This window comes from Paecilomyces variotii (genome assembly GCF_004022145.1).
Source record: "Paecilomyces variotii strain CBS 101075 chromosome Unknown C8Q69scaffold_2, whole genome shotgun sequence".
NCBI lineage: Eukaryota > Fungi > Ascomycota > Eurotiomycetes > Eurotiales > Thermoascaceae > Paecilomyces > Paecilomyces variotii.
Window position 1 is genome coordinate 1,926,361 of NW_021167141.1, and position 27,582 is coordinate 1,953,942.

Below are 27,582 nucleotides of genomic sequence, written 5' to 3' on the forward strand. Positions count from 1 at the left end.
CTCGAGACCATCCGGATGCTTGGTGGCTAATCTAAAAGAGGTTGTGGCCGATGAGCGATTGGCGGGCGGTTGCGCCGATAGATGTCGTTCCGGCTCGCTCCGTTCGTATGCACAGTCCATCGCTTAAATAGGAGTCATATCCAATCAACATGACTGTTCACAATCGGTCCACTAGTCGAGTCGAGACTTCAAGAGTATTACGCAGAAATAGCGCAAAGAAATAATACAAAGCCAAATGTTCTTATAGTGAACTGTTTCCAAAAAATCTGATCTTGAACCAATTCCAGACTCCTTCGCTTAAAAATCCAAAAAATACTCAGTTATGGGGGAAAAGAGAAGAGAAAAAGAAAGAAAAGAAAGGAGAGAAAAAGAGAGAACGCGGCCCTGTTGCGCCACGAAAAGAAATAACCATCTGTTATAAGTTCTCTCTGGTCGCATTGACACCTATCCAGAAGCCTTCCATCTCCCATCGACACCGCAGCGCATAATCAATTACCTCTTGCTGTAGCGATTTATCCCACGATTTGACATGCAGAGAAGCCACGCCTCCCTCCATATCCTGAGGGGTCACAAAGTTCATATTCCAGGTATAGCTAAGCTTTTGCCAAGGCATGTTTCCTTCTTGGCGGTGGGCATAGTTCAAGAGATTCTGTTCGGGCATCATCGGGTCGAATCTGTCTGGGATCGAGAGCACCGACATGTAATAATGCATGATTTCGTGGGAAGGCGAGTAGAGGAAGAATCCAGCGTTGAGATAATTTCCGCTTGTATCGGGCGGGAATGAATGCTCGTATGTGCCCGCTTCGGTCTTCCCTGCGAAGAGATAGCGTTCAGGAAGCGGTGGTTCGTCTGGCTTTATTTCGTCCCCGTTTTTCTGACTGTACATGAATTGGGCAGCAGGGTCATCGAAAACACCATCAATCGGTCTCGTCAGGACAGTGTCTCCGTCCATGAAGAGGACCCTTTCATACGGAACAATGTTTGGGTCGAATAATCGCAACTTCGTCCAACAGTCCTTCCATCGAGGCTCTGTCACGGTAAGGTTGGTCTGCACCTTATCGACGGGGATGACAATTGCTCCATCTTCTGTGAGCCTCTCACGGCTGGCCGCACTCACATCATCCGTTACGAGAATGAGGAACGGGATGGAAGGGTCGAGACGCGTTCGCGGCGAGTGCCGTAGCTGATAAGTGAGCGTCCGAGTAGCGATCAGATAGTTGCCATCCTCCTGATACTTCCAGCTTTCCGATTCTCCAGTGAGGAACGTTGCGACGGCAATATCGCGCCTATACTTGGTATTTCCTCGATGCGAGTAATGACTTTGAGAATAGAGACTTGTGGCTCGTATAGATGCGGGTGTGGGTATGTGATCTGTAGGCGATAGAATGATTGATAGCCCAACGATAGTCAGTATCAAGCTTGCTGCAATTTGGACCTTTTTGCGAAGAGGTACCGCCATGTCTTTGAGCAACAACCTCCTGGAGATCAGGAGCAAGTAGCCGATCAACTGACGATGCAGAAAAGGTTTTCACTCGTAGAGTTGGGTAGGATAGATACGGAGTCCCCGGCTCTCGGAAGGGAATTCGAGTGAAGAAAAAGTGACAGCTACGCACAGGATGCCCCATGATCCAATTCACCTAATATAAGTATCGACATCTCCTAAGTCTCCCTGAAAGGTTGGTTACATCTCTTTGTTATACGTAGTGTCTCGTATACTACTAGTACCTGCATGGTGCTAATGAAGAGCGCTTCCGTTCTCGAAACAATGTGACATGGTAGAAAACCAATCATCGCATACTCCAGGAACAATCTTGACAGAAAACCTTGTATTAGTACAATACTCGACTGTGATCGCAATCACCGGATCGTCATCGCAATCCAGTAAAAGAAGAATACCCCTGGGAAGAGTTCAGCGCACTGCCTATTATTAGGAGGTGCTTTCCAGGGATGCGCGCCTTTTGGAGGATATAGATCGCTACTATTGGCAAAACTTTACTTACTTAGCGCCGGGCCCCCTGCAACAATATGTACCTAGGTCCTTAGGCGCCACGCAGAAGTACTGCTTGCAGCGCTTCGTCGTGTTCCGGCGGCAAGAAATCAGGTTCATGGAGGTGCTGACAAGAAGTGCAGCTTCGAGGATGGAGAGTGTCACATTATCCCATCGCACGTATCTCCGGATACAGGAAAAATGCCAACCGTTCAGGCTTGAACAGAAGCGGACGGCAATTTACATAGTTCAAAATGCGGCGGTTCTTCCGATAAGATCGCTGCTCCCATAAGTACTTAGGCGGTGAGAGATATACGCCAATCAGGGAACTGCGATACGACTAAAGGCGTTGGTGACTCAACAACAGCCACAGTTTGTCTTGATCTTTCAGAACGTCAGAGACAAGCCGGGCTCCAAGTTGATTGTGCGGTATCGTCCGTTTTCTGGTACCTAGATTGGTGACATCTTATTCGGAAAAGCAACAGATCTCTAAGCTCTAAGTTGTACAGCCCTACTGGATTACCCCGCTATCGAAATGCGCCGCCCGCTTCGCATCGCGATTCTCGAGACCGACACGCCCCTCGAAAGGACCAACAAGAAATATGGCGGATACGGTGGCGTCTTTGAGGCCCTCTTAAAGGCCAGTGCGAAGGCGTTAGGAGAGCCCGAGAAGTTGGATCCGGAAACAGGGCTGGAGATCACGAAGTGGGATGTTGTCCATAGAGATGATCGTTACCCGAATCTCGACGATATAGATGCTATCCTCATGACTGGCTCTAGTATGTCTCAGTTATACACAGTATCTACCTTTCCCGAATCAGTTCATGAAGATCATACCATCCAGACCATAAGACGTTCCACGGATCCCATGGTTCCCATAGTTGCTGACTGAGTCATACCCACAGGACACAACTCCTTCGACAACATTCCCTGGATAAATAAGCTAGTAGAGTTTGTGCAAAAGGTCCTTGCTCAAGACCGTGTCCGCATCATCGGCGTCTGTTTTGGTCATCAGATCCTCGGTCGCGCACTCGGCGCCAAGGTTGGTCGGAGTGACGATGGTTGGGAGATCTCGGTTTGCGAGATGGATTTGACGGAGAAGGGGAAGGAGTTGTTTGGACGAGATAAGCTGGTGAGGATCTGTGGACGTTAAATTATCTCACTGTGGAAAGATTGCTAACCCTGGTCCGCCTCCTGCATTATAGCGTCTGCAACAAATGCACCGCGACATCGTCTTCAGTTATCCACCAAATGTGATTCCTCTCGGCTCTTCTCCTCGCTGCGCCGTTCAAGGAATGTACTCACCTCGCCGCTTCATTTCCGTTCAGGGTCACCCTGAGTTCACGAAAGAAATCATTTCTGATATCCTTGAGGCACGAGCCAAAGCTGGAATTTTTGCTGGGGAAGAATTCAAGGATGCGATGGCAAGAGTTGGAAACGAAAACGACGGCCTCGCTGTCGGTGTTGCATTCTTGAAATTTTTGCTCGAAGACTAGACGATAAATGCCTATATCCTAGAGATGTCTATAGAAATACTGTATATAAAGACTGTGCGTGGACATATTAGAGAGATGTACTGTATCTATTCTTTCGGCCATGTCCAGAAGCAGCAATGTTTTGGTAAACCCACGAGTCCATAGTCTGATATCGTTAACTAAGAGGGTAGTCATCAAAGAGAAAATAGTCTTTTGGCAAACTCCGCACAAATATTAGTATACATGAATCATCAACCGGTGCGTAAGCAAGTAACTTCACGCACTTGCAGCATATTTTATCACATAGGGAACCCCAACATCAAGCATTGGGATCCTCTTTTTCTAAGAACGTAGGATCCATATCAATACGCCGTTCGAATTTCGACCACCAGTCCCGGAAGGCTTTGAGAGGCACCACCTCCTCCCCCTTTTGTGGACTCGACTCCGCAAAGCTCGCCAGGAAGTTGAACGCATTCCCGATAATCCGCTGCGCAAGGACCTTCGTAGTGACTTGTTTGTTTTGTCGCTGCTGTTCAGGCGACTGTCGCACCAGCGCGGTCGAAGGAGCAGTCGGGTTTCCTCGGGCACGGAGTTCAGCCAGCTGAGCTGCAACGCTCTGAACTGGCTCGACGGAAATACCCAGTACCACCGTTCCTCCCATTGACTGTCCACCTGATAAGTTGCTCGCTCCCTCGTCCAGCATCTCGTCTTGCTCTTCTGCTTCTGACCGCCGAGGCTGGTCTGAAGGCTCACTCGACCTGACCCTGAAGATCGCTGACGGCTTTTCGTTTGCTATCGCCCCAAGGAACTTGAACTGCGGCCCATTAGGTGTGGGATTCGACTCTGGCAGCTGGATGTAGATTGCAGCGGCTGTGTCCGGTGGTAGGACCGTGCCTGGTAGGAAGAAGACAGCGACATGAGCGAAGCGAGGATTGGAAGGGAAAGTGAAAGCGAATTTTGTGGCTTGTCCGTTCGGTTGAGGATCGATAGTGGAGATATCAGTCAGACATGGTCTGCCTGGAATGACAACGGAGAACATGGCTGGGGCTTAGAGCTGCCTTGCGATGGGTGCTTTGTTTGCTGATGGCGGGGCACTGCGCAAGGCTCAATTGGAGTAATAGTCTAACAGACAGAGCTGAATTCGATGTTGGGTGTAACCATCAGATATCTCATGAGCTATGTCACAAGAGATTCAATTGTTATAAAAGGGCGGACAAGTTTACCAGGAGGACAACAAAATTGTGCGAAGATCTTTTGGCGCGTCAGAGATGGAAGCGCAAAGAAAGTAAAGCTCGACCGGTGACGAAAGGCATCCATCCCCGAAGCTCAAGCATTCTTGCCCTTATCGATAAGGGCTTTTTAGGTCCTGAATCGGAAACGCCAGCAACTGACACGAGCATCTCCGTATCGATACCATCCCCTGCCGCAAACAATTCTAGGTTGACGCCAGGGAATAAAAAGGTCGCTTTCGAAATGGGGAAATCAAACCTTGACCTCATCAAGGAATGCGACAAGTATAACTCCCCTAATACAATGTTGTTGTCACTTTCGAGGCACAGGCAGACATGCTAACCGTCCCGACTGAACAGTTTCCCCTACTACGATGAGGACCCCGCGTACTACAAAGCTCACCTGAAGACTTACCATGCTTTCAAAGTATCCGGCTGTGATGCAGTTCTTGGATACATCCCTAACGATGTTGTCGAAAATTTCTACTTCCCTGAACACTGCTGGAGTGTCGACTCCACGGCTCAGACAGTCACACTTGTGACTGCTCCTGATGCGACGCCCGCGCAGCGCAGCGAACTAGTGGCTCAAACACTTGCAGAGGTGGTAAAGAGAGACACCTTCAAACTACTACACGGCTGGCGCAATGAGATGTATGCTGTCTATGGCCCTAAGGGAGAATTCCTGTTGGAAATGGAGCGCTCTGCATCTCCGCTTTTTGGTATTGTCACGTACGGTATACACATGACTGGCTACGTGGAGGATGAGCAGGGAATTCGGATATGGGTTCCCAGACGCTCTAGAACAAAGCAGACTTACCCGTCAATGCTCGATAATACTGTCGCAGGAGGGATAAGCACTGGAGAAAAGCCATCTGAGTGCGCTATTCGGGAAGCCATGGAGGAAGCATCTCTCCCAGAGGATGTCGTGAAGAAAGGCGCAACACCGGTAGGTTGCGTGACATACTTCTACGTCCGAGATCAAAGGGCGGGTGGAGAGACAGGCCTGCTACAGCCGGAGGTCGAGTACATCTACGATCTCAAACTCGATGCCAGTATTCAACCGAAACCTTGCGATACCGAAGTCGAGAGTTTCAGCTTATGGAGTTTGGACGAGGTCAAACAGGCACTGAGAAACGGAGAATTCAAGCCAAACTGTGCAGTTGTTCTCATTGATTTCTTCATCCGACACGGCATCCTTACACCGGAGAACGAGCCTGATTATATGGAGATCATGGCGCGACTGCATCGTCGCTTAGAGTTCCCAACAGTCTCACATTTCACTGGATAGGTACATAGATAGATATCATGATTAGAAAATCGACCCATGGAATCTAGCAATCCTTTTTTTGTCTCTTTATACTGATGCCCTAGTCCCTTAACAACGCCGACGCTAAATGCCAAAAAAATGCAACCCGCTTTTTGATCCTCCCGAGAAGTCAAATCAGCAGCCAACGTCTGTTGGACTCTGTGGCTAAGTTTTCGGTATAGCGCTTATTTCTTCAGAAGCAGGTAGATATAGTCGATCCTCAGGGGAGCGAGCTTCTTGTATGGACCTTCAAGGTAGAGCAGGAGACCCCCGAATGACACAAACACGGCCCTACAGTGAATTTTTGTCAGAACTAGCATGATTCGTGGGCTTGGGAAAGCGGGATAATATATAGGAGCATTAAGCACATAACTATGCTCAAAATTGGAAAGATTCCTCAAAGGACTCACATGTTGCCAGCAGAAGTTCCCTCCTCAAATCGGTACACCTTTCCATGACAGACGTAGTCATAATCATTTGCCAGAGTCTGCTCTCCGATTCCAACGTCTCTCCAACCACCCTTGCCGACAGTGTCATCTTTTCCATCAAGAGACAACGTAGATGCGAGCGCAAGCGACAGGGATTCGCCAACGGCACACGGGTAAAGTTCAGTGTTGATATCGAGCGTGAAGGTAGTAAGAGAATCCGAAGAAGTGCAGCTCAGACGAGAAACGCGGTCATACTTCTGCGAATTGATCGCGGTGATCGTGAAGGTGTCTTCGAAGAGTTGGGGATCCGACATGGTCACGGTGGAAGGATGGGTGTCAAGAGGTACAAAAAATGTTGCTGAGTCTGTTCCTTGCGAAATGGATTATGCGCCGCGAGATATCTCAGGTGAACAGCAGCGAAGACGGGGCGGTAGATCAGCAAAGAGGCTTTCTTGAGAAGCGAAATCGCGAAAGCCGACTGAATCTTTTTTTGTCGGTTTAGCGCGCTGCTTTAACCGCCCGAGCTGCCTCACCGCCAAAGTGGGATGCCTTCCCAAAAGCGGCCAGAGGAATATCTAATTTCTTGAGCTATTCAACTACCCCTCCAAGAATTCATACTCTACATCCTAACACTCTTCTACGTGCAATAATGTCTTTTCGGAAACGAAATATAGGTCTTTCCTCTGGTAGCGATCGCTCCACTGCACCAGCTCCGGCCGTGCAGCAGCCACAAACAGCTACACCAGCCCCGGTTGCCGGAGTACGACCTTCTCCCGATGATGGACGTCCGACGACGTCTACAGGAACGCTTTCGTTGGACAACCTCTTAGCTGGACACGCTGGGATTCCACTTGGGAAAACGCTACTTATCGAGGAAAATGGAACAACAGACTTTGCAGGTGCATTGTTACGGTTCTACGCAGCGGAGGGTATAGTTCAGGACCATAGAGTGCATGTCATTGGAATGACCGATCAGTGGGGGAGATCTCTGCCAGGTTTAATCGGGGCAGCAGATGCAGGAGAGGAGAAGGTAGACAGACGGAAAGAAGAAAAAATGAAGATCGCTTGGAGATACGAGAGGCTTGGCGAATTTGGGGCCGGGATCGCTGGATCAAGAAGTAAGAAGCTCCTCTAAGCTGCCGTGATTGCGATTCAAATTTTCAGTGATTGTGAGAGAACTATTCCACTAACGTCTTGTAGCGCGAGCACCTGCGGGAGACAAGAACCAGGGTTCGCCTGATGGAAGTACAGCGCCCAAGTCACCGACCTTCTGTCATGCTTTTGACCTCACAAAACGCTTGACACATCCATCTCTTTCTACTATCGATTATATACCCATCACACCGTCGAGAGGCTCGCCTTATACAGCCGCGTACCAAAGGCTACAAGCTGCCATTGCTTCTAGCCCTTCGAACACGATTCACCGCGTTGTAATACCATCGATCCTGAACCCCGGTCTATACCCGCCCGAAGCTGGTCAGCCAGAATATCTGTTGCAATTCTTCCACTCCTTGCGTGCGCTTGTAACGACATACGCTGAGCGCATCACAGTGATGATTACGCTCCCTTTGTCTCTCTATCCTCGATCGTCTGGTCTCGTGCGGTGGGCTGAGCTTCTAAGTGATGGGGTGATCGAGCTCTGTCCCTTTCCACATTCGTCGGATGCCATTGCGACGTCAGGAGCTGCAACAGCACAAGAGGAGCCACCACAAGGCATGCTCAAAACGCATCGGCTGCCTGTCATGCATGAACGCGGCGGGGGTAGTGATCAAAATATTGGTGAAGACTGGGCTTTCACCCTTAGTCGAAGAAAATTCGAGATCAAGCCATTCAGTCTTCCACCAGCGGAAGGTGACAATGAAGCACAACAGAGCGCTGCCGGTGGCATGCCCAAGAAAGCAGATCTCGAATTCTAAACAGACAAGGCCTTGTTTGCTCTCGGAGAAAGACTTTATCTATCGTGCTCCTCGTCATATTCCGGTTCTCTGAGCATTTCTTCCAATTCAATTTCCTCGGACATCGCAGGGCCGCTATTTGTCATGGTACGAAGGTAGTTCCGGTCGTACGAATCTATGCGAGGCCTTATCGGAAAGCCCGCAAAGTGGGCTCGTAGACTGTCCCCCAGGCAGGATGAAAGAGCAAGGAAAACTGCGAAGGAATTAGTTGGATGCTAGTCGACGACAGCTGACTACTACAGACCCAGGAAAATCACGAGAGGCGCGAAGAAGATCAAGACCATGAACAGCCAGAAATTCATGACGATGGTTGTTGGAGTACAAAGGGACCTTGAGAGCAATCGAATTCACGTAGCTACAGAGATGCTGGCTGTTATCGTTCGAAATCTGCGCACTGGCAAGTTGCGAATGCCGCGGAAGAGTGAGCTTCATTTGCTGTGGATGCCTCAGGTTGAAGTGGGGATCTGAGCCCAAAAGCGGAATGGCTTCGAACGGGCTTTCACTTTTTCCCACATCGCAAAATTTCGACTTCTCTCTCTCTGCATGCTTTCTTAGCAATAACGAGCTCTGGTCTTTGCAGGCCAAAACCAGAGTATTCTCTTTCATCTCTAGCTTATGTGAATGGTAAGTTCCGCCACCTATCTGCAGTCCTCCAGTCTTTAATATGATTATACAACTACTATAATCTGTCAATCCCCTGAAGCTCATTTTTTTAATCTCATTAATATCGAGCACCTGTGATTGAGAAACGTATTGAAAATGATTAATCCCTTCTTACATGACCTGCTCACATTGCCATTTCTTGTGCCTGGACGCTAACATTTTTGGCTTATAAGAAGGTACGAGTTTTCTGCTTTCGTCTGTCTCCGCCATGAGCACCAGCAAGCAGATTCTACCGAGTCTGCCAATCCAGATTTCCTTTGTGTCTGGCCGTTATCTGCTCTTTTCTATCGATGCAGTTACATATCTACGACGTGAACACAATATCTGTGGCGTCCTCATTGGCACTCTTCCCCAAATCCCACAGCAGAATGTGTTCCTCGGTCTCCCCCTCGAGTTGATGCCCGAAGAGGCAAGGCTCTTGGTTGACAAGGGAGTCGCTTGCATCGTGGATGAAAAGAAGGCGCACAATGATGGGATGAAAGCGCTCATGCAAGAAGATAGAAGGCGCTATCTGCAGGACTTGGAACACGAAGGACTCCAGGCTTCACGTATACAAGCAGAGAAAAAGGAGCTGCAGAGAGGAGAAGCCCTGAAGAACCTTGAAAAGAAAAAAAGCGCGAAGGTGAAAGTTACTGACACCGAAACTGCTACTAAAGACCCGGCCGTAGCAGAAGATGATGTGGATACAGAGCTCTTTCGTCCAGATCAACGACCCGGGAGTGCTTTGGCGTCATCACGCGCATCTATCATTCCGGATACACCGTTTGGCATTACCCCAGCAACATCCTATCCACCTCTTCAAAGCCAAGCGCAGCCTGGATTACTGCTGCCCAAACCAGATGTGCCAGCATCTTATCCGTTATACGCGCATCTCCACTCGAAAGGATATTTTCTTGCACCCGGTCTGCGCTTTGGTTGTCAATATCTAGCCTACCCTGGTGACTCGCTAAGGTTCCATTCTCACTTCCTAGTTGTCGCGGCTGACTGGGAGGAGGAAATTGATCTAATGGACATCATTGTCGGCGGGCGTATGGGAACTGGAGTAAAGAAAGGCTTTCTGATCGGAGGGGCTGAAAAGACGCTCCCCACATCGGAATCTGACACTAATGACAGCGTACGCACATTTAGCATTGAGTGGGCTGGAATGTGAGCGATTGCTAGATCTGCTTTCTACTCACGAAGGCGGTGCTCTAAGCTGTGCCTGTCTGCAGCTCTTATTTTCTCCGTAACAGGAGTATCTGATGCAGTCGTACAACACTTCCGTGTATACGGAGTCCAGTTGTCTGGCATAGCATAATATGCAACGGATCCACGGACAGAATATCTGCTGAAGATATCTCAGGTATCTGTTCTGGTCTCGAGAGTCCACAGGTGATATCCTGTTCTGATGACCATGTTCCGCTAAAGGATAAAGGATAAAGGACCACAAGGCATCACAGCTTACAGCGATAAGCTAGGTCGAGGCCACAGCATCTCCAGCTCACTGATGGGACTAAGGATGTCCTCGTCGATCGCGGATTGATGCTAAGGGCGACATTTCTGTCACAGCCCTATCCTCTCCGGGGGAGTACAAGTTCAGACGATATCGTCTGTTAAACCCCGATCTTCGTATGAAAATCAGGCTTAGAACAGCATAGTGATCTTGGCCAAGCACTTCTAATTTTTGAAGAAATAGTTGACGAAGATAACGAGATAAATGCATATTGTGTACGATATTTTGATTCCATCTACGTTAATTCCCGGCATGTGGTTGTAATAGTAGTTTTTAACTGATGCTTTTTAAAGCGTATCCACCATATCCTGGGTATGGTGATTCAGAATGTATCCGCGGTCTCGTTCTTGCTTCTGTACTGTACAGGTTAAACCCTTTCTGCTTCTATCCCCAGCTGCCCGCCGGAAACGCAGCCCGCAGTTCGAGCGTTTGACACAGACAGGAGGCGTCCAATAACGTTTTTCAAAGTGCATGTCCAGAATTCGAGAGGTCATGGCATCTTCAACTGACGTGCTTAAGGAATTGTCGTGGTTGAAGGTAGCCATCAACAGATGCGGCTTGTGGCCGGAGAGCAAGTTGCGAGATCCACCGAACAGCCGCTCCCTGACGATGAGCTCTCGTCTGCAGCTTTCGGGATGCAGTGCATTGTCCACATCGAACTCACTTGGACATGAGCGCGTGGTCTTGCACGGGTCATCGATTTCCAAGAGTGCACATTGCCAGTCTTCCTGGCAAGGAAAACACACCAATATGTTGACCACAACTGCTGCACAGTATGCGGCCGAAAGCAGATGGAATATCGCTTCGCATATATGACAGCTAATCCACCGTCAAAGTCACATACTCGCGCAAATGCTGCACCGGAGATGCAGAAACCAGAGTTGTAATTGCCATAGCTGGATCATTTCAGAGGTAGTCGATATTCTTCCATTTGAACTTCTTGCTCGCACGGTCGACAGGGCGGTTCTCGAACTGACTGCCATGTAGTTCGAAGACGCATTCCTTCTGCGTTTGGGTTCCCTCAGTCGCTTCTTTATCTCCCTGATTGTTGGGTAGAGGGACGGTAAAACGGAAGATAGTATGTTCCTTAGGAATCGCTGCAAATAAATGGTAAGCAGTGTCCTTTTAAAGTAGTATGTAATGAATCAATGAACTGCGGAAACGGGGTGTGATGATTCTTGAGGGAACTTAGTCCGATGATTCGGAACGTACTCTTCATTTCATCCTTCTCTGTCACCACTACAAACGTAAATTTCGAGTCTCTCACCACGATCCCCTTGAGTCCGACTCTGCTTGGGCATTTGCTCCGCACAACCTCCATCTCCGCGCCATGGTAGTCTGCGCTCACCAGCTTACTCCCATGCGACTGCGGTGTCACCGCCGTAGTCCTACCGTCCTTTATACCTAAGATCTCCTGCATGTACTCCACCCACATTTTATGAAGGCCCTTGAAGATCTCATATTTGCACTCTTCCTTCGGCAGATCGTGGATTCCAGAGATTCGCTTCTCTCGCGCGGACAGCGGCTTCGGTTTCTGTTTGCGTAGGAAATATTCCTTCTTGCGCAGCCGTTGGAGACGTCGACGGTTCCTGTTGTCTGCCGGGGTAGGGGACGTAGGACGCAAAAATAGTGGTTTCTGCTTGATCCGTTCTGTGAAGAGCTGCTCCGCGGTGTCGGGCGAGTGAGCACGCGCGATGAGCTCGTGTGCGATGTGGTTTTGCTTGGCCATTGCCGGAATAAACGGTTATATCAATATGCTACCGGTTCTTCATGCTTGTCTCTGGAGGCGTGCACTGTTATTGTGGCAGATTGTCGAGCAATACGGCGGCGAAGCACTCGAGATAGTTATTCAAGATCAGAGCCTGCTAAGCTTTCTTCGACTCTTATTGGTTGGACTGTTATATGTCACGTGATCTATAGATTGCAGATATTCCCCCATTACCTGGTTGATTTATCAATTCCATGACATCCCAGGAAATCTAGATGTTATTATTAGAATCTTAGGCAATGGGTGATCGTTCAATACCCGGGATCACACTCCTTGTCTTTGTGTAATAACTATAACGAAGGAGTTGATAAATATATGTACGCACCCCAGCGATACCCACGTTTCACGAGCTTTTTTTTTTTTTTTTTTGATGCCTACACGGACAGCCAGGAGACGAGCTCAGGAGTCGAGTCCGCATGTATTCTTTTTATCTAAATCATTGTTTCAGTTAGATTTTTGTATAATCTAAGGTATCGTAGATCAATCCACAACGTGTGGGTAGGTTCACTCCGGAATATCCGACTTCTTGTTTGATCTCTCAAGATGAACATTAGTTATCAGTGTTTATCAGTGTTTAGTAACTACTCCTTCGCAAATTCGACTCTAATTGTAGTCGAACACGCGTTTGCATTCCTGCTCTCTAGTTGTCCCACATTGCCGATATATTTGCATTAGTAGGTGTATGTGAAATCGTCAAAGGCGACGATCTTTTCATGTGTATATGTCGTGCACTGGTACCTCGGATACCCCGAAAGGCTATGGAGCCCCTTTTTGCGCGTTATGCTGTCTCTGTGTAACCGGGGTCTGTCAATAGTCGTCCTCCCTGAATGCTCCATCGACCCGAGGTCAGTCGTAAAACAGAGAAATGTCGCTGGCAAAAGGAAGTCCGTTCATTTGTCAGCCTCGTCGCAAAAGAATAATGCGACCTAGAGTCAGTATTGCCTGCAGACACAATGGCAACGGTTGACCCGAAGGTACGGAAGAAACCGTATTGACGGTTTCAGAAACATAATGTTTTGGCGACTAGCATCGGTTTCTCCGAGTCCATAGCAGGATCAAGTTCGCTGCTTTATTTAAAGTTAACCTGTAGATACGTCCATATTCGAAACATGTACTCCGTAAGTGGAAACCGGAGTTCTGTCTCCGAGGTGGTCCCATTCCTTAAGTACTCATGTCCCCATCTCACAATAGACAATAGTTAACCGCTCGATAGTCCGATCGATGGCTTTTCCCGAACTAGGAGCTGATTTCCAGCTCTCAAGTTCGCAATTGAGCGGATTGATTGTTGGTCTGTGCTGTCGATGGAGCTGGCGAATCTGGTATGGATAATCTCTTTGCCCTGCCACTTCCAATCGTTTTCATTCCTACTGCGGTCCTGGCAGCAGCTTCATGTGAAATTGTTCTTGCAGGGTATGTATCAGTTGAACTATACTTATTCAGTTGCTCAGAGCGAAGGAAGAGAGTAGGTACTGACTTCTCTCTCTGGATTGTTACAATCTCAACATTGTCGCCAACGCTCTTCAGCCCTCCCTTACAAATTCACTTCAGTCGATCTGAGATTGTCCTCACCGAGCAGTTCTATCGGAGTCGTCATTTCCCGGTCAATTGCTGGCCCAGTAACGGACTGGCTGGCTTTCGCGCTAAATAGATGCGTAAGCGGAATGAAGACGTTCACAAACCCGAACACCATCTTCCTGCCCTTCTATTCCTGTTCTTCGTCGGCCCGACTGGTCTCATAGTTTTTGGATATGCCGTCTCTCTGCAACGGTAGATTGTCCAGCCCCCAGCCGGGACCGTGATGGTAGCAGCATCATTGACTCTAGTCCCATCGGCCATGCTCACATATGTTGCTGTTGTCCATCCAGGGATAAGTGGCGAAGCGTTGGTTCTCATCAACAACAAAAAATTGTTACCTTTGCTCTTGCGACGAATGGAGACGTAAGTATGGCTTGCTATATCCGGTGTAGCAAGTCTGTTCTATGATATGACGGCATGCCAATAGGGCGTTTTGGCTTTGGAAATCCCTCTTTATTTTTCTGGTGAATGGATGACAAGGAAGGACGAGCCGTCTCTAATCTTCTTTTTTTATATCAGGGATGGCGTTCGGAGAGTTTAATTACCTTGCAATTTGAATTTGGAAGGCTTATAGATTCTCATGCATCGTAATATATATTGACCTAGCTCCCGGTTAAGCTCGGACTAGATCAGTTCACATACAAACGTACGACTTTTTTCTGACTGCAGAATAAACTACTATTGAACTGCAAATCAGATACTTAGACGATAGATTTCGGTATTCTCCTAGTAGTCAAGCAATCCAGATTATTTCCCCCTCAATTGATCAGCTTCCAAACCTGCTTCCGTGATCCTAGGATTCGACAAGATATCATCAGATCATCACTACACTTGCCGTATCTTTCTTTCTTATTTTACACAATTGAATGAACGCTCACACTCGCTGCTCCAGAGCTTTCCAAATCCTTAACGTGAGGGGGAAATAGTAGACCGTTTATCGTTATCGAATGATGAATGCCAAGCCAACCTCATACGACGCATCACATACCATAGAGAAGAATAGCAGGGAAAAAAAAAAGTGGCGCAGGCAAGCCGTTTCTCGGAGAAATATCCATAACGATCAATAAATCGGGGTCCCCCGGGGGGTAGGGAAACGTGATGGATCCAATGGCATAGCCAACTTTTTTCTTTCCAAGTCAACGGATTTGTCCCGCTTTCTGTCATCAGTCATCGTCACCCATCACCTACGAATAGTTACTCTATTTCCTCTAGATAGATAGACCACCCAACACGATAACCTTTCCCTTTTGGATAGTTAATGCAGGGACGATATCTTAACCAAACCCAATCACACGGGGAACGAACATGCCAGTTCCCGCCCGTGACAAGGAACAAGGGAGAACTGGGAGGAGGGGGCTTTCACCACTACGAGGTATCTGATAGGGCCTCGAGAACTTCTCGTTTCGCAGAAAAAAAAGAGGCTAGGAAATAGGCTTTCAACGGCTTTAACGGCTTTTCGGATGTTGATCTCCTTGAGACTGAGTGAACTTCGGCTTTTTCTTTTTTTCTTTTTTTTTTCTTCTTTTTCCCCTATCTTTTCTTTCCGACCTCGGTTCGGCTTAGCTGTGCCCTAATCAAATCAGCACGTTGTCTTGGTCGGAATTATAGGTGATCTAGCAGCGTCGCAAGAGCGGCGCAGACATGCGCGAGGACGTGAAAGGAGATGAATGCGGGGATGGGGGGCGCTTTAGGGTCTAGTGTGCAGCCGGATCGGACGTCCCGTATGTAGTAGTGTAGAGAACAAGATCTGGGTTCTAGGGTGCATGGGGGAGCATAAGTTTGTATTCTAGATGGGATAAGTTACCAGGTTTCGTTGATTTTGATGTTGACCGGGCGGGGTACCTCTCTCGGCTGTTAGTACTATATTGTCCTTCTCGTCTAGAATGTTGTTTTTGGTGGCGACGTGCTGCGGCCTTCCAACGGGAGGCGAGCGTGTGCTATGGCTATGGCTATGGACATGGACATGGACATGTTCTCGTTTCTATGCAAGGGAAGAAATTGGAGTTGGAGTTGGTAACTTCTAGCGAACACAGGATCCACGTACTGCCTCATCACAATCTAGACTGTTTAAGCGCTGCAAAGCTGTCGAGTGCGAAGCAGAGACTAGCTCTAGAACGCTGCCTAACTACGGGTGCTGCCGTAGTGTGTTCGTTCACCGCGGTATGGATTTCGTCTCCTGATGGTTCCATCGGCCTTTGCACAGTACTTTGCGTAGGCATGATTATTGATCCCGTATTTGAGGAAGGTTGCCTCGATGATGCTGCTGATTATGATGCATTGCCCGTCAGCAACCGGTTAGTTATACAAAAGTAAGGCGGACGCCTTGTACTTATGTAGCATTATCACAAAATAGTAGGACAATACTCATGAACGAACGCGGCGTACTGCATCTTTTAGAAGATGCTGAATAATGAGATTGTCCGACTGATTGGCGAACGCGATAGCCAGCATATCCGCTGCAAACCAGCATGTACCTAACATAGTAGCTGGACCCAATCACAGCAGAGATAGTCACCCAATTCTGATACCAGAGGGAGAATTCTCCGATGAAGACGTAAGACACGGCCTGTAGCCCATTCCAAGAGAATGCGCTGTCTTGGACTTCTGGAGCGAGATCTGCTGTGTAATGTAGCACGACCGTCATGCTGGCTAGACTGGGTTATCATCACACATATTCGCATCTAGTGTATACATACTATAAACGTAAATAGCTTCTGGAACCGTCGAGATGTAGCTGAGAAGCATGGCTATCGTCGAGTTGAAGAAGATCTCCGCTTCCCGTCATGCGATCATCCTGGAGATGCGATAATAGTTTTCATCACTGTGCCGCCTGGAGCGAACCTGATGGTGCTGGGGCTCTGCTAGCGGCAAGGACAAGACGATCACCGCTGGGACCAAATCCTGGAATTATTGTTTCCAAGACATGGCCCTATAGAAGCAGTAATGGTACTCCGTAGTCGTCATCAATCTGTGGGTGTCTGTATCAGTGTATATGTGATTCTTTTTGCCCGTGGTGGCTGGGTCTTCGGGTAGTTGGCTTCTAAATCGATAAGGGTCATCATTGTCCATAAATTTTCACCGGCTGTCAACACTATTAGATAGTCAGTTAAGAGGACTGTGACTGTCAGTGTTGACAGGTTTTTTAGCAACCCTTTAGGCTCGGGTACCAGTACTAATGATCAGAAGCCGTGCTGCTAGCTAGTACTGACTGCTGTATTATTGATTGATGCCATGAAAGGAACAAGACAATTAGCGGAAACGAAAATAACTTACGGATACGGCGCAGTGGGGTGTTTCGGACGGGTACGGGGCCTATACGGGGTGATCCCTCCGGACGGTACTCCCGCGCGTCAGGGACCATGAAACCAGTTATTATTATTTAAATTGTTCACGGACGGACTCCAGAGCATCCAGTGGAGAAACCAGAGAACGGGGAGATGGCTCAATCATAATTGCCGCTCCACGTCGAGCGTACACTACATCTATCTAAATTCTAACCGGTAGAGCATTGAATCGTGTAGTCTCTCTCAGTCGTACCAGAATGACTCGTGTAGGCTAGGTGCGGATACTCTCCGGCTTCCCGTTCCCGCGCCATGGTCCAACTTTAAGGGCGTGTTGCTAAAGTATCTTTGCGTGCTGCGAGGCTGCCTTTGGATGCACGCTGCGATGTACAGAAAAGACATAATAATACGGCGTCGACGGACGAGACAGATCCCTCACTGCTTGGTACCATGATGTGGTTCAAGGCTGCTGCATGCACTGTTCTTTGTCGGGACAACTGATGCTGCCACCCGCTCGATCTACGGGAAACCCTTGATCTTCTCTCTTCCTCCAGTGCGAGTATTTCCCCCTCTGGGACAGACGACTCCTGAACCGACCGAAAAGAATGGCAGGGAGAGATGGGATATATCATCATCGTCATGGTCTCAACGCCGTTGGAAAGGAGGGTCCATTAAGACAACGCCCCTGCGGAGGATCCTTGAACTGCGACAGCGTTAGTGAAGAACCCAGCGGGAGTCGAATAATAATGGCGGTTGATGGCCCGAGAGAATCATGCTTAGTAGTATCACCTTATACCCAGTCCGGAGTAGCCGTCGCAACCGGGTTGTGTCTGTCTGTCTGTCTCTTCGCCCTCTGGCCTCCAACTAGTTAACTAATTAACTAGTTTATCAGTCTCTTTCCTCTCTCCACCAGGTGGGCCCGCGTTCGTTCCCCTCGGCTGTGGCTCTCAGACCTCCGCTAGAGAAGCATCGCGCTCTGGTCGGTGGTCTGCAGACAGGTGTTCGTTCCGTGACGGTAGCCGGACTGGGTAGGTGGCTTCAGCGTAGATGCAGTCCAGCCAAGCAGGAGCAGCGTTCAGGTAACTAGTTATCGGTTAAACTCCCCATCTGAAGTCCCGGCTGGAGTGTAGCAGTAGTATTATTATTATTATTCGGACGCACCCGTCCTGTCTCGTCGAATTCCCTCTTTTGCCTGCCTCGTATCGCGCGTCGCATCCGTATTATTCCTCCACGCAGTGCTGGGCGAGACTGAGAAAACTGCAGCAGCAAAGAGAAAGGAGAAAAAAACCGATTCTCTTTTCTTCTTTTCCTCATCGTCCATCTTGTCAATAATCCGCGTCGACATTTAATAATACAATACTAATTTGTATTATCAACCCATCCAGCCCACTGCCCGCTGGTTCCCCCCGGGCCCAGTGAGCCGTGTCCCTGCTGTCCCACACAGATCCTGTGCCCCGGAGCGTCCATTCACCATACATAATAATCGCCTCGCCCGCCCGCGTGGTTCGCCATCCGCCTGGGAGTCCCAGGGACTTGGTCTTGGGGGCTTTTTCAATGCACCATCCAGAACGCATTCTCACCGCTTCCTGTCGTTCGTCACTCGTGCAGCATCCAGAGCCGTCTGGTCGGGCGGTTTAAATAGGAGGTTCTTCAGTGACTCTTGGTCGGGCAGTCAAATCAACTGTGGGTGAAATTGGGTCGACTTCGGACGACGGACGATCACCGACGGGAAACGTCTATAGCAAATATTTATCTGCACCGTCGATACTCACGAACCAGCGTGCATCCTTCTACGATAGCCATCTGATGGTTGTGACATTTATCCGATTTATCTTAACTGAGCAAATCCAAAAAAGAGAAACCCCCTATCGCGACCATGTCGAGTCCTCGTCCCAGTGAGGAGAAGCCCGAGGGCCTCTCCAAGTACATCCAGAGGATGAGAACGGTGCTGCGCAGAGGCTCCAGCTCGAAGCGGGCCTCTGTTTCCAGTATCGGCGAAGTCCTCGGAGGCGAATCGAGCAAGTCTGCAGCGTAAGAAGCAATGCGAAATCGTGTATCGTCTGAGGAATGTCTATACTAACCTGTCGAACAGTGCCAAGACAGCTGCCCCCGCCCAGCAGAAGAATACGACTCCTGCTGAGAAGACTACTGCGCCGGGCCATTGGAGCTCCATGCAACAGGAGAAGGCGCGCGCTCTGTTCGCCAAGTATGGACTCACCCTGGAGCCCGAAGAGTGGATATCGTCTCGCAACTTGAACGTCGAACGCGTCGAGAAACCGATTCGCATGAGGGTTCGTCGCACCTGTCACCGCTGCCAGACCACTTTTGGCCCCGACAAGGTCTGTGTCAACTGCCAGCATGTGCGCTGCAAGAAGTGCGCTCGTTATCCTCCCGCCAAGTCCAAAGAACAGAAGGAGCAGAAGGAGGCGAAGACGAAGGTCGCAGCCGCCGCTGCAGCGAAACAGGAGGCTCGTCCGAAGCAGCAGAAGACCAAGCTGCCTGTGCTTACGATTCCCTCCCGCACCGGTGGTCAGGATCTGGTCCGCAAACCGATCAAGCAGAGGGTCCGCCGTTACTGTCACAGGTGCAACAATCTCTTCATTGGAGGAGCAACGGAGTGTACCCAGTGCAAGCATATTCGTTGCAAGAAGTGTCCTCGCGATCCGTATGTGCTTAAAGAAGAGTTTTTTATGTCGAGCACTGTTACTGACTTTATACTAGGCCTAAACTTAAGAAATACCCAGACGGATATCCGGGTGACGCGGAACCTCCGTTCGAACCACAGCCACGCGTTTGGAAGAAACCCAGACGCAGGGTTAAATGGCACTGCGGCAAATGTTCGACAGTATACCAGCATGGCCAAAGTGTTTGTTTGAACTGTGGCAATGAGAAAGGACCCGACACTATAAGGGAACCGTATGTTAAGCCCCATCCGCATATACCACACGTCCATTCTAACTGATTACACAGGCCGAAGAAAATTAAACCGGAACCAGACCCTGAAGTGGTGAGGCGTGTCGAAGAGAGGCTAGCGCAACTGAGTCTCAAGACTTGACAAGATATCCGGATGGTTTTGTTGGTAGATGTCGAGCTTAGATACCGATCATTGGCAATCATTCGCACATCTCCTGGCGCGTTCCAGTGCTTTACAATCCTTTCTCAACCAAGACTCTCCTGTTAACGATTCTTACGATGACGAGCGAAACAACCTTGGGTCCTCCCAAGGCAAAGATGAACCACAACTCTAGTAGCATTCTGCTGCGTCAACACCCCCTTATCACTGCCTGGGTTTTGATGCCAAAGTCATCCATCCATATGGCTTTGGTTAGCGTGTGATATCTTTTACTGCTCTGTGTGCTCTTCTCTCGCTGCTTTCACTTTATTGCGATTGATACCTATACTTGGCAGGAAAATGATTCGACTTTGCTTCCTGCAATTCCCATAATGATATCCCTCATCGCTTTCTTTACACTGCCTCCCCCGTCCTTCATTCAACACACTATCAGTACAGACGATGCGCCTTGCATATCGATAGCAACCACAATATACGCCTTGACAGAGTCAATTCTAAATCTGCACGAACACGAATGACGTAGCACGATCTGTCTGTCTGCCCTTGCCTTCGTGCCATTTCACCTACCTGATTACATTATTTCCCTCTTCCCGTTCCACAGAGGTCCGTGTCCCGATTAACCGACCTTGTTCCCAGTAGTAGCAAATTATAATCAATACGAGTAGAAGAAACTGAAACGATCTTGCTATGGCAGAGGAGCAATGAGGTGTAGGATGCCAAAAGCGGGCGTTTAGTCAGCTACCCTTGTGTAGTCACGTAATTCACCCCCGAGTGGCTCAAACCCCCGACTGGATCAGCGCCGTATTGCATACAAATCAGCCAGATTAGCAGCGCAATATCTCAACCACACAACAAATAAAGAGGATTAATCTTTTGAATATATAAGCATATACCTTATAGAGTATATATCTTCATTTTTAAAGATATTATTTCGAATTTGGTTCTAGATAAAAAATGAAACACGAAAATTACAATAGCATTTCATATTGTCCAAGGAATTATAGATTTTTCGAATCAATCCGTTAAATCTGTATTGATCATATGTTAGTATATTATAAATACTAAGGACTAGTCCTTTTCATTTGCTATATGGTTGAGAAATTGCGCTGCTAATCTAGCTGATTTGTATGCAATACGGCACCGATCCATTCGGGGTGAATTACGTATTTACCTACAGCTTCTTCCCCTCCAGATTCCCATCAGGACCTTGCGTCCCTGTCAAAATTGTATCATGTTCACCATCAATTCGGGAATCCTCCAACAAGTAAGACCATGATAAACCATCATTCCTGTTAGCAAAGGGCTTCAAATCTTCGTCTTGTCGTTTTCAGATTCGTGGGTTCTCATCACTTTCCATCATCCCTCCTATCACTGCATCGTTTTCGTGTCATTTGCCATCAAGAGTCGTCGTTTGATTCGTCGTTGCCATCGAAAAAGCACTATCGTTGCATGATTTCGTGCTGTTACCATCAAAGTCATCGTTGCTTGGCCGTTGCATCAAAAGCTCGTAAAAACCCATCACTGCGTCCCTGTCAGAAACCGTTGACAACTCCAAGGAGCATCCACAGTCTCTGCGGTTGCCCTCTTCGTTTTGGTCAGCATTCCGTCCTCACTTTTGCTTCCTTCATTTCGACCATGTCTGTGGTTCCGAATGGTAATCCCCTGCGCTCAGCCAATCATCCGATCTCACATCATGAGATCTTAAACAAACTGCACCGTGAGCTCAGCCAGGGAGAGGGAGAGCAGTCGTTGGAGTGGGAGCTGGTGGACATTGCCGTCGCTGAACGGATTGGGCAAAAGCTTGATCGTACATTGGAGAACCGGAACATTAGGTAAGGACTTCAATTGGCAAATAAACAGGCTTAAGTTGACCATGCTCTGAACTCTGTTAGATTCACGTTTGACGCCTGTACCAAGACCTTGCGCCTGGTGACCATGGTCTCAGATATACATGAGTGCCATATCCCTTGGCTCTCTTTCTCGTTTGGGGAACTTCGGGCCAACGGCCTTCTTACGACGCCTGAATTTCGATCGATCTCTATCCATGTATGTACGAGTAGGTGATTTCCATCAAATCCAGTCTATCGACCGGCCTAACCTAAAGTTAATAGGATTCACTGGCTTTCTTGGCCAGTACACCTCGTCACGCAAGGAGCCCGATGCGCATATCATACCACTCTCACTCGATATGCCCACGGTTGTCGTTGAAAGTGGTTGGAGCGAGAGTCGGGCACAGCTTCAGAGAGATCGTGACTTGTGGCTGATCGGCGGACGTGTCAATGTCGTGATTGTTATCAAATGGGTAAAGAACAGTTCCAACGAAGTAGCTGGAGACATTGCTGTATTTGACCTCGACTCCCAAGGTGCTGTGCGCTGCCTTCAACAACAGGTAACTATATTCAAATCTTATGTCTATCTTTGTAAGTATGTACATCCAGCTAACATTAGTTATAATCATAGATAATTTTCCCAGAGCCGCCGCCAAGCATCGCCGATGCGCAGCAGATCCGCCTCACTCGTGGCCAAATCTTCGGATCTTCCCTCCCCCCTGGGCAAAATGCCGCGCAGATCCTACCCTTGGAGCTCAGCGAGCTTCGATACCAGGCAAGAGCCTCTCTGCGTCGAATGGGCCTCACCCCACAAGGTAATGTAGGGCGAGAAGAATGAAAAACAAAATTTCGAAAAATACCTAGGTATGCATAAGTATCCCGTGTGCGAGAAGTTTATTGTGTAGTACTGTACATGTAAGAATACTCCGAATGTAGAGCGCGAAAGCCGCCAAAGTTGTGGTTTGTTGCAGACAAAATAATGTAGATACGCCCGAGAGGCCTGAAGAAACCACCACGAGTAAGGAGTGACACCTAGTCGGGACCAGTGGCTGATATACTTACCCAAACCAGAAAGTACTCTACTCTATTTTTTCAAGGGCCTAGAAGTCTGTGCGGAGTCGAACCGAAATAGTTAATTCAGATGGGGACAACTCCTCCGGGTAGTATTATTATTGTGGACCTGTGCCCCGTCCTTGGAATTCGCATTTATAATAATAGAAGCCCTGTCCATCTGCGTCTCAGATGAGATTCGTCAGGATCTCCCCCTGGGCCTGTCATATAACGGTTACCAACGGGGCGCCGTTGAAGAACCTTGTCGCTGTCACCTGTCAAGAAGTCGATAGTGGCCGATTAATTTGATGATCACAAGTCCCTTGCCTTGGCCTTTCTCCACTTTGGCTCTCTTCCCGTTGCCCCTTTCGCGTGGTATCCATGTGATGGCAAATAATAATACTACGTAGACGATTAGTTTTGGCAGCGCCACGATCAAATTCAGGTCCGCCCAGTAGGGAACGGGGTAGATAGATAGGGCACAGAATGCCGTAGTTATGGTATAACTCTGCTGCGTAAGCTATGTAGTCGTTGTCTCACAACATTCCGCCACACATTCCCGAAGCCACAGCAGAAAATCTGCATTTTGCTCTAGATAATAAGCGTGACAACGAAAGTACTTACACAGTAACATATTCAAAGATAGCAGTCAATAATATATGAGCAATGCATCGTCTTCTAGGTTCAGACTATGTGTGCAGATCGTAAAAATTCTGCAGTCTTGCTGATGATACTTCGTCAAAGAAGATCAATTCCAGAGAGAGCTGCGGAAAGCTCAGTTGAATAATGCCGAGTTCAGTAGTGATTCCCTAGGATCCGGGGAAATAGGGTCCCCTGGCTGCCGCGGTTCCAAGCGCTATGTACTCCGTAGTTCGACTGAACGATGCGAAGCTTTGGAACCTGCTTTGGAACTTGTAGATGCCCCGATCTACCACAGCAAGACCTCAGTAGGGAAGAATATCTCTTGCTTCTCCACGGATTCGCGTTGTTCTTCCAGCGTATCTACCTGATAGTCTGAAATACATAGGGAGTCTGGAGTCGAGACCAGCAGGCCCAACAGCCGGTGGCCAGACCATCGGGATTTGATGCAGCCATACGTATTAGTTACCCGAGTGACAGACGATCCTGGTGTTTAAAAGGGTGATCTTAAAACCGTCAAGAGCTCACGGGCCAAGATGGATGTAAGGTTTTGGCGCGACATGCGCCGATTTTCTCGAACATTTGCCGTAGATAGTACGTACTCCGTACTCCGTACTCCGTAGATGTAGTTTGGCAATAGCCTCCCTGTCAGCAGCTGTCAGAGCCCGGCTATGTGATGTAAGGGGGATAGTTAAATAACTTAACTAGTGGCGTGTTGGGTGCAAATTACTCCGCATATACTGTACTAGCATAATCCGCCCTGTAACTAGCTACTGCCTTTATTATATGAGAAATATCCTTCGGAACAGAGGTATGTGCAGATGACGAGTACAGCTGGTAGTAGAGTCTTTTGAGATGACAATCTTCAGGAGGAATAGCCTGTGCTGACTGTTTGGTCCTGTTTTCTGCTTCACCACAAGACCCCTGAACGAGGGTATCTACCGGCATTTGGATTCAGCTGCACAACCTCGATAGCAAGCAAGGAGCAACTATTGCTTTTTTCTCTTTGAGTCTCTGTTCTATCATCTTAATAGCTCTCTCGTATTCTCTATCAATTCAATTGATCTTTCAAAGATACCCACTGGTCATCTCCACACTCCGCGGACCGTACCGCAGCCCACCTCTTGTCCGCGGACCCATCACGGCATTGAGTTAATTGATGTGGGTAGAGTTCTAACTTCTGTCACGGATAGTCTAGATACCTGTGATACACGCCACCTTGCCGTTGTCTTCCCAAGGACATGGTTCCCGGAAGGCAGCAATCTGCGTTACCTGTTGTACTTGGTTGAGGGGCCGGTTGACTTGTCAGAACCTTATTATTATCTGGAGTATATGACTTGTCTCGTGCATTCAGCGTTTGGCACCATCTCAATATTGGGATATCTCAAGGCTACGGCACGATTTATGGACGGTGTACTTTTTCACGTAGCTGGCAGCCATCTTGCCTCCGTGATCCAGGCAGCCTTGCTGGAAATGCACTCGCCATCCGGGGCACGAGGCTGACAAGGCAAACTAGGACCTGTCGAATGCATCCTATAGTCGAATGCATCCTATAGTCAGATTCTCGTTGCAAGAACGCTTGAACTAGTTATTTGCTCCGGTCTTAAGATGCGCGGCTTAAAAGCGGTGTACGGAGTAAATCCCCATGATTATCTGCTCTGATCATGTGGGAGCTAGTCGAGTCTATTTGTTGCCATGTACCGTAGCCATGTACCGTACTTTGGACAGCAGGTAGAAGGAAAAATTGCTTAGTGTAAGTAGAGTACGAACGGGGTTTGCCTTCATGCTCAAACTCAACTAACTGTACGGTATAGACGCCGGTCCTGGGCATGATGCCTTCCCGAGGACTATGTTCCCCAGGTTCTTCATACCTCGGGATTCAATAAGGAAAGCAACGCCACATCGGGCTCTGTTTCACCTTCGCCATCAAGCCCTGTTCCCTACCATTCTGCAGAGAAGACGACAGTAATGCCGTGATTGTCGGAGAGGGGTAGCAGCCCCTACCGCTAGGTGGTGGATGATTAACGGATCAACAGAGATAGAATTAAGCGAAATGGGCGCTTGCTGGACTAGTTATCTTCCCATTCCAGTACCGAGATGGTGTTTCATTACCGCAACGCACAGGCTTCGGAGACCAGTCATGGGGGAAAAACCGCCACGCCGCTTTGGAACGGTCGAGGTTCACAACTTGAGCGACTCAAGCAAAACGCTGGCACTGCCAATCGTCCCGAAGAAGTGATCCCTTCATCACCAAGCTGGCATCTGCCAATTGTAACCTCCCACGCTTCTTCCAGCTATCTAGGGTATGCGGATGCATGCAGGCAAACTATTATCGCAAGAAGCCACAGGGAGAAATCCCAATAATCATAATTAATAGTCGACGATTTCCATCTCGCCGACTCCAGATCCCGACGGGCTGGAAACTAATAGGATCGCCGTCCGAGAATCCGGCAAAAAACGGCCTGACAAGCGATCCAAGCGGTTTTCCTGCAACACAATTCCCACCTAGATCACTTAGCGAGACGCTCAGGCCGCTCGTTCTCAGTGGTATCGCCAGCTGTTGGCTGGAACCAGACCAGGAAATGCGCGCTACCGCAAAACAAACTGCGCGTTGGACAGGGGGTTTTTCATCCTAACAATGCGCTTCTCTGAGAGTATCATCGTGCTCCTGGTATTGCCCATGTACGCGTTGTGTATGCTGGGCGTATGCAGTTTAGCTTTCTTTACCCATACTAGACCGGTGGGTTGGTCGCGAGGTCGCGAGGCGGCGTCTCGCGAGGTGGCGAGGTTTTTGTTACCAGTAGATTACTAGTAAATTACTATTTTATATTAAAATTATACTAATATATATTAATAAAGATTAAAATCTAAAATTTTTAAATCTCGCGGGGTGGTAAGTATAGGTAAATCTTATCTTGCGGGGTGGTAAGATTGTAATTGCTGTATTTTATACTAAATATTATTAGTTTTATTAGTAAAGTTTAATTACTATTAAAACAGCTTAGTTGTAAATTATCATTATACTGCCCCGCGAGACTGTGTAAATAACTGTTAGATCTGTATTAAAATTAAGCAAATACAGGCTATTAATTTTAGCTGATCTACTAATATATACTGGTAGATTTCAAAATCTACAGATACAAAAGACTAAGTATTATTAAAGGCAGAAGATAAAAGGGAGTTAGTAAGTAATATCTCCTAGAATATACTAGGTATTACTAGTTACTAACCATAATAACTAATTAGAAATATTTAAGATAAATTATAAACTTTTAAAATTATAATTATATATATATATATATTAAATATTCTATTTTAATTTATTTTAATATAAACTAAATATTACTAATATAACTATTAACTAATATATTTATATAGCTTAATCATTTTTTAGAGATATTATAATTTACTGAAATATAGTAGTTATTACTATAATCTAGTAGTTAGGACTAATAATTACTATAGTAAGCTCACAGGAAATAATTGGCCTGATAGGAGAGTTCCTATACTAAGCTTAATAAGCTAAGGATTTATATAAACAATATAAATATTTTAGCAAGTAAAAAGTTTAAATATATTAAAAAAACTTTTAAAACCTTTTTATTTTTAGATATTACTTTTCTTTAGCTATTAATAGTCTTATTAAGATTATTATGGCTTTAGATCTATCTTAAAGACTCCTAGGAGTTATAAAATCTAATAATATTTCTAATTAGAATTAAAAAAATGATTATTTAGTTTATTTTATTAAAACTCCTAATATCTTAGAGATATTAAATGAATTTAAGCGGGAGCCTTAGGATAAAGACTCTAATAATAAAGATCTTTTGAA

At 47.6% G+C, this 27,582-nt stretch overlaps 11 protein-coding genes across 11 annotated transcripts; 6 read left to right on the forward strand and 5 right to left on the reverse strand.

Moving 5' to 3' along the window:
• Position 1: 1 nt before the first annotated feature.
• Positions 2-1,932, reverse strand: C8Q69DRAFT_153402 (glycosyl transferase family 8 protein). The gene has a single exon (XM_028625576.1). The coding sequence runs from the start codon at positions 1,457-1,459 to the stop codon at positions 416-418; it is 1,044 nt and encodes a 347-aa protein (XP_028487548.1). The 5' UTR covers positions 1,460-1,932; the 3' UTR covers positions 2-415.
• A 179-nt stretch (positions 1,933-2,111) lies between these two features.
• On the forward strand, positions 2,112-3,562 carry C8Q69DRAFT_457113 (class I glutamine amidotransferase-like protein). The gene is made up of 3 exons (XM_028629877.1): positions 2,112-2,766; positions 2,893-3,119; positions 3,193-3,562. Exons 1-3 carry the CDS (start codon positions 2,523-2,525, stop codon positions 3,481-3,483), a joined length of 762 nt encoding a protein of 253 aa, XP_028487549.1. The 5' UTR covers positions 2,112-2,522; the 3' UTR covers positions 3,484-3,562.
• Positions 3,563-4,784, reverse strand: C8Q69DRAFT_457116 (hypothetical protein). The gene has a single exon (XM_028629878.1). The coding sequence runs from the start codon at positions 4,499-4,501 to the stop codon at positions 3,782-3,784; it is 720 nt and encodes a 239-aa protein (XP_028487550.1). The 5' UTR covers positions 4,502-4,784; the 3' UTR covers positions 3,563-3,781.
• C8Q69DRAFT_413785 (thiamine pyrophosphokinase-related protein) lies at positions 4,785-5,973 on the forward strand (the record flags this gene model as incomplete). The annotated part of the gene is made up of 2 exons (XM_028628326.1): positions 4,785-4,976; positions 5,052-5,973. Coding segments are annotated over exons 1-2 (963 nt in total), but the record flags the coding sequence as incomplete, so codon positions are not given.
• A 478-nt stretch (positions 5,974-6,451) lies between these two features.
• C8Q69DRAFT_442087 (PAXNEB protein-domain-containing protein) lies at positions 6,452-8,341 on the forward strand (the record flags this gene model as incomplete). Its single annotated transcript, XM_028628809.1, has 3 exons — positions 6,452-6,768; positions 7,035-7,543; positions 7,626-8,341. 3 exons carry the CDS (start codon positions 6,452-6,454, stop codon positions 8,339-8,341), a joined length of 1,542 nt encoding a protein of 513 aa, XP_028487552.1.
• Positions 8,342-8,376: 35 nt separating this feature from the next.
• C8Q69DRAFT_504565 (hypothetical protein) lies at positions 8,377-8,682 on the reverse strand (the record flags this gene model as incomplete). The annotated part of the gene is made up of 2 exons (XM_028632604.1): positions 8,377-8,573; positions 8,625-8,682. 2 exons carry the CDS (start codon positions 8,680-8,682, stop codon positions 8,377-8,379), a joined length of 255 nt encoding a protein of 84 aa, XP_028487553.1.
• A 262-nt stretch (positions 8,683-8,944) lies between these two features.
• Positions 8,945-10,364, forward strand: C8Q69DRAFT_153535 (tRNA-splicing endonuclease subunit sen34). Its single transcript, XM_028625578.1, has 2 exons — positions 8,945-9,004; positions 9,217-10,364. The coding sequence occupies exon 2, from the start codon at positions 9,252-9,254 to the stop codon at positions 10,191-10,193; it is 942 nt and encodes a 313-aa protein (XP_028487554.1). The 5' UTR covers positions 8,945-9,004; positions 9,217-9,251; the 3' UTR covers positions 10,194-10,364.
• A 1,077-nt stretch (positions 10,365-11,441) lies between these two features.
• C8Q69DRAFT_485213 (putative ribonuclease P complex subunit Pop4) lies at positions 11,442-12,264 on the reverse strand (the record flags this gene model as incomplete). Its single annotated transcript, XM_028631816.1, has 2 exons — positions 11,442-11,632; positions 11,748-12,264. The coding sequence occupies 2 exons, from the start codon at positions 12,262-12,264 to the stop codon at positions 11,442-11,444; spliced, it is 708 nt and encodes a 235-aa protein (XP_028487555.1).
• Positions 12,265-15,999: 3,735 nt separating this feature from the next.
• C8Q69DRAFT_442090 (hypothetical protein) lies at positions 16,000-16,522 on the reverse strand (the record flags this gene model as incomplete). The annotated part of the gene is made up of 2 exons (XM_028628810.1): positions 16,000-16,138; positions 16,353-16,522. 2 exons carry the CDS (start codon positions 16,520-16,522, stop codon positions 16,000-16,002), a joined length of 309 nt encoding a protein of 102 aa, XP_028487556.1.
• Positions 16,523-19,035: 2,513 nt separating this feature from the next.
• Positions 19,036-20,214, forward strand: C8Q69DRAFT_504568 (hypothetical protein; the record flags this gene model as incomplete). The annotated part of the gene is made up of 4 exons (XM_028632605.1): positions 19,036-19,190; positions 19,252-19,824; positions 19,881-20,075; positions 20,130-20,214. 4 exons carry the CDS (start codon positions 19,036-19,038, stop codon positions 20,212-20,214), a joined length of 1,008 nt encoding a protein of 335 aa, XP_028487557.1.
• Positions 20,215-21,867: 1,653 nt separating this feature from the next.
• C8Q69DRAFT_442092 (hypothetical protein) lies at positions 21,868-22,899 on the forward strand (the record flags this gene model as incomplete). The annotated part of the gene is made up of 4 exons (XM_028628811.1): positions 21,868-22,064; positions 22,125-22,278; positions 22,313-22,621; positions 22,693-22,899. 4 exons carry the CDS (start codon positions 21,868-21,870, stop codon positions 22,897-22,899), a joined length of 867 nt encoding a protein of 288 aa, XP_028487558.1.
• Positions 22,900-27,582: the final 4,683 nt, after the last annotated feature.

Excerpts from the sequence above, each read along its gene's own strand:
- C8Q69DRAFT_153402 (XM_028625576.1), bottom strand. The coding sequence starts at position 1,459 with ATGGCGGTACCTCTTCGCAAAAAGGTCCAAATTGCAGCAAGCTTGATA.
- C8Q69DRAFT_457113 (XM_028629877.1), top strand. The coding sequence starts at position 2,523 with ATGCGCCGCCCGCTTCGCATCGCGATTCTCGAGACCGACACGCCCCTC. Across the intron at positions 2,767-2,892 it reads TATCCTCATGACTGGCTCTA|GACACAACTCCTTCGACAAC; the intron begins GTATGTCTCAGT and ends TCATACCCACAG. Across the intron at positions 3,120-3,192 it reads TGTTTGGACGAGATAAGCTG|CGTCTGCAACAAATGCACCG; the intron begins GTGAGGATCTGT and ends CCTGCATTATAG.
- C8Q69DRAFT_457116 (XM_028629878.1), bottom strand. The coding sequence starts at position 4,501 with ATGTTCTCCGTTGTCATTCCAGGCAGACCATGTCTGACTGATATCTCC.
- C8Q69DRAFT_153535 (XM_028625578.1), top strand. The coding sequence starts at position 9,252 with ATGAGCACCAGCAAGCAGATTCTACCGAGTCTGCCAATCCAGATTTCC.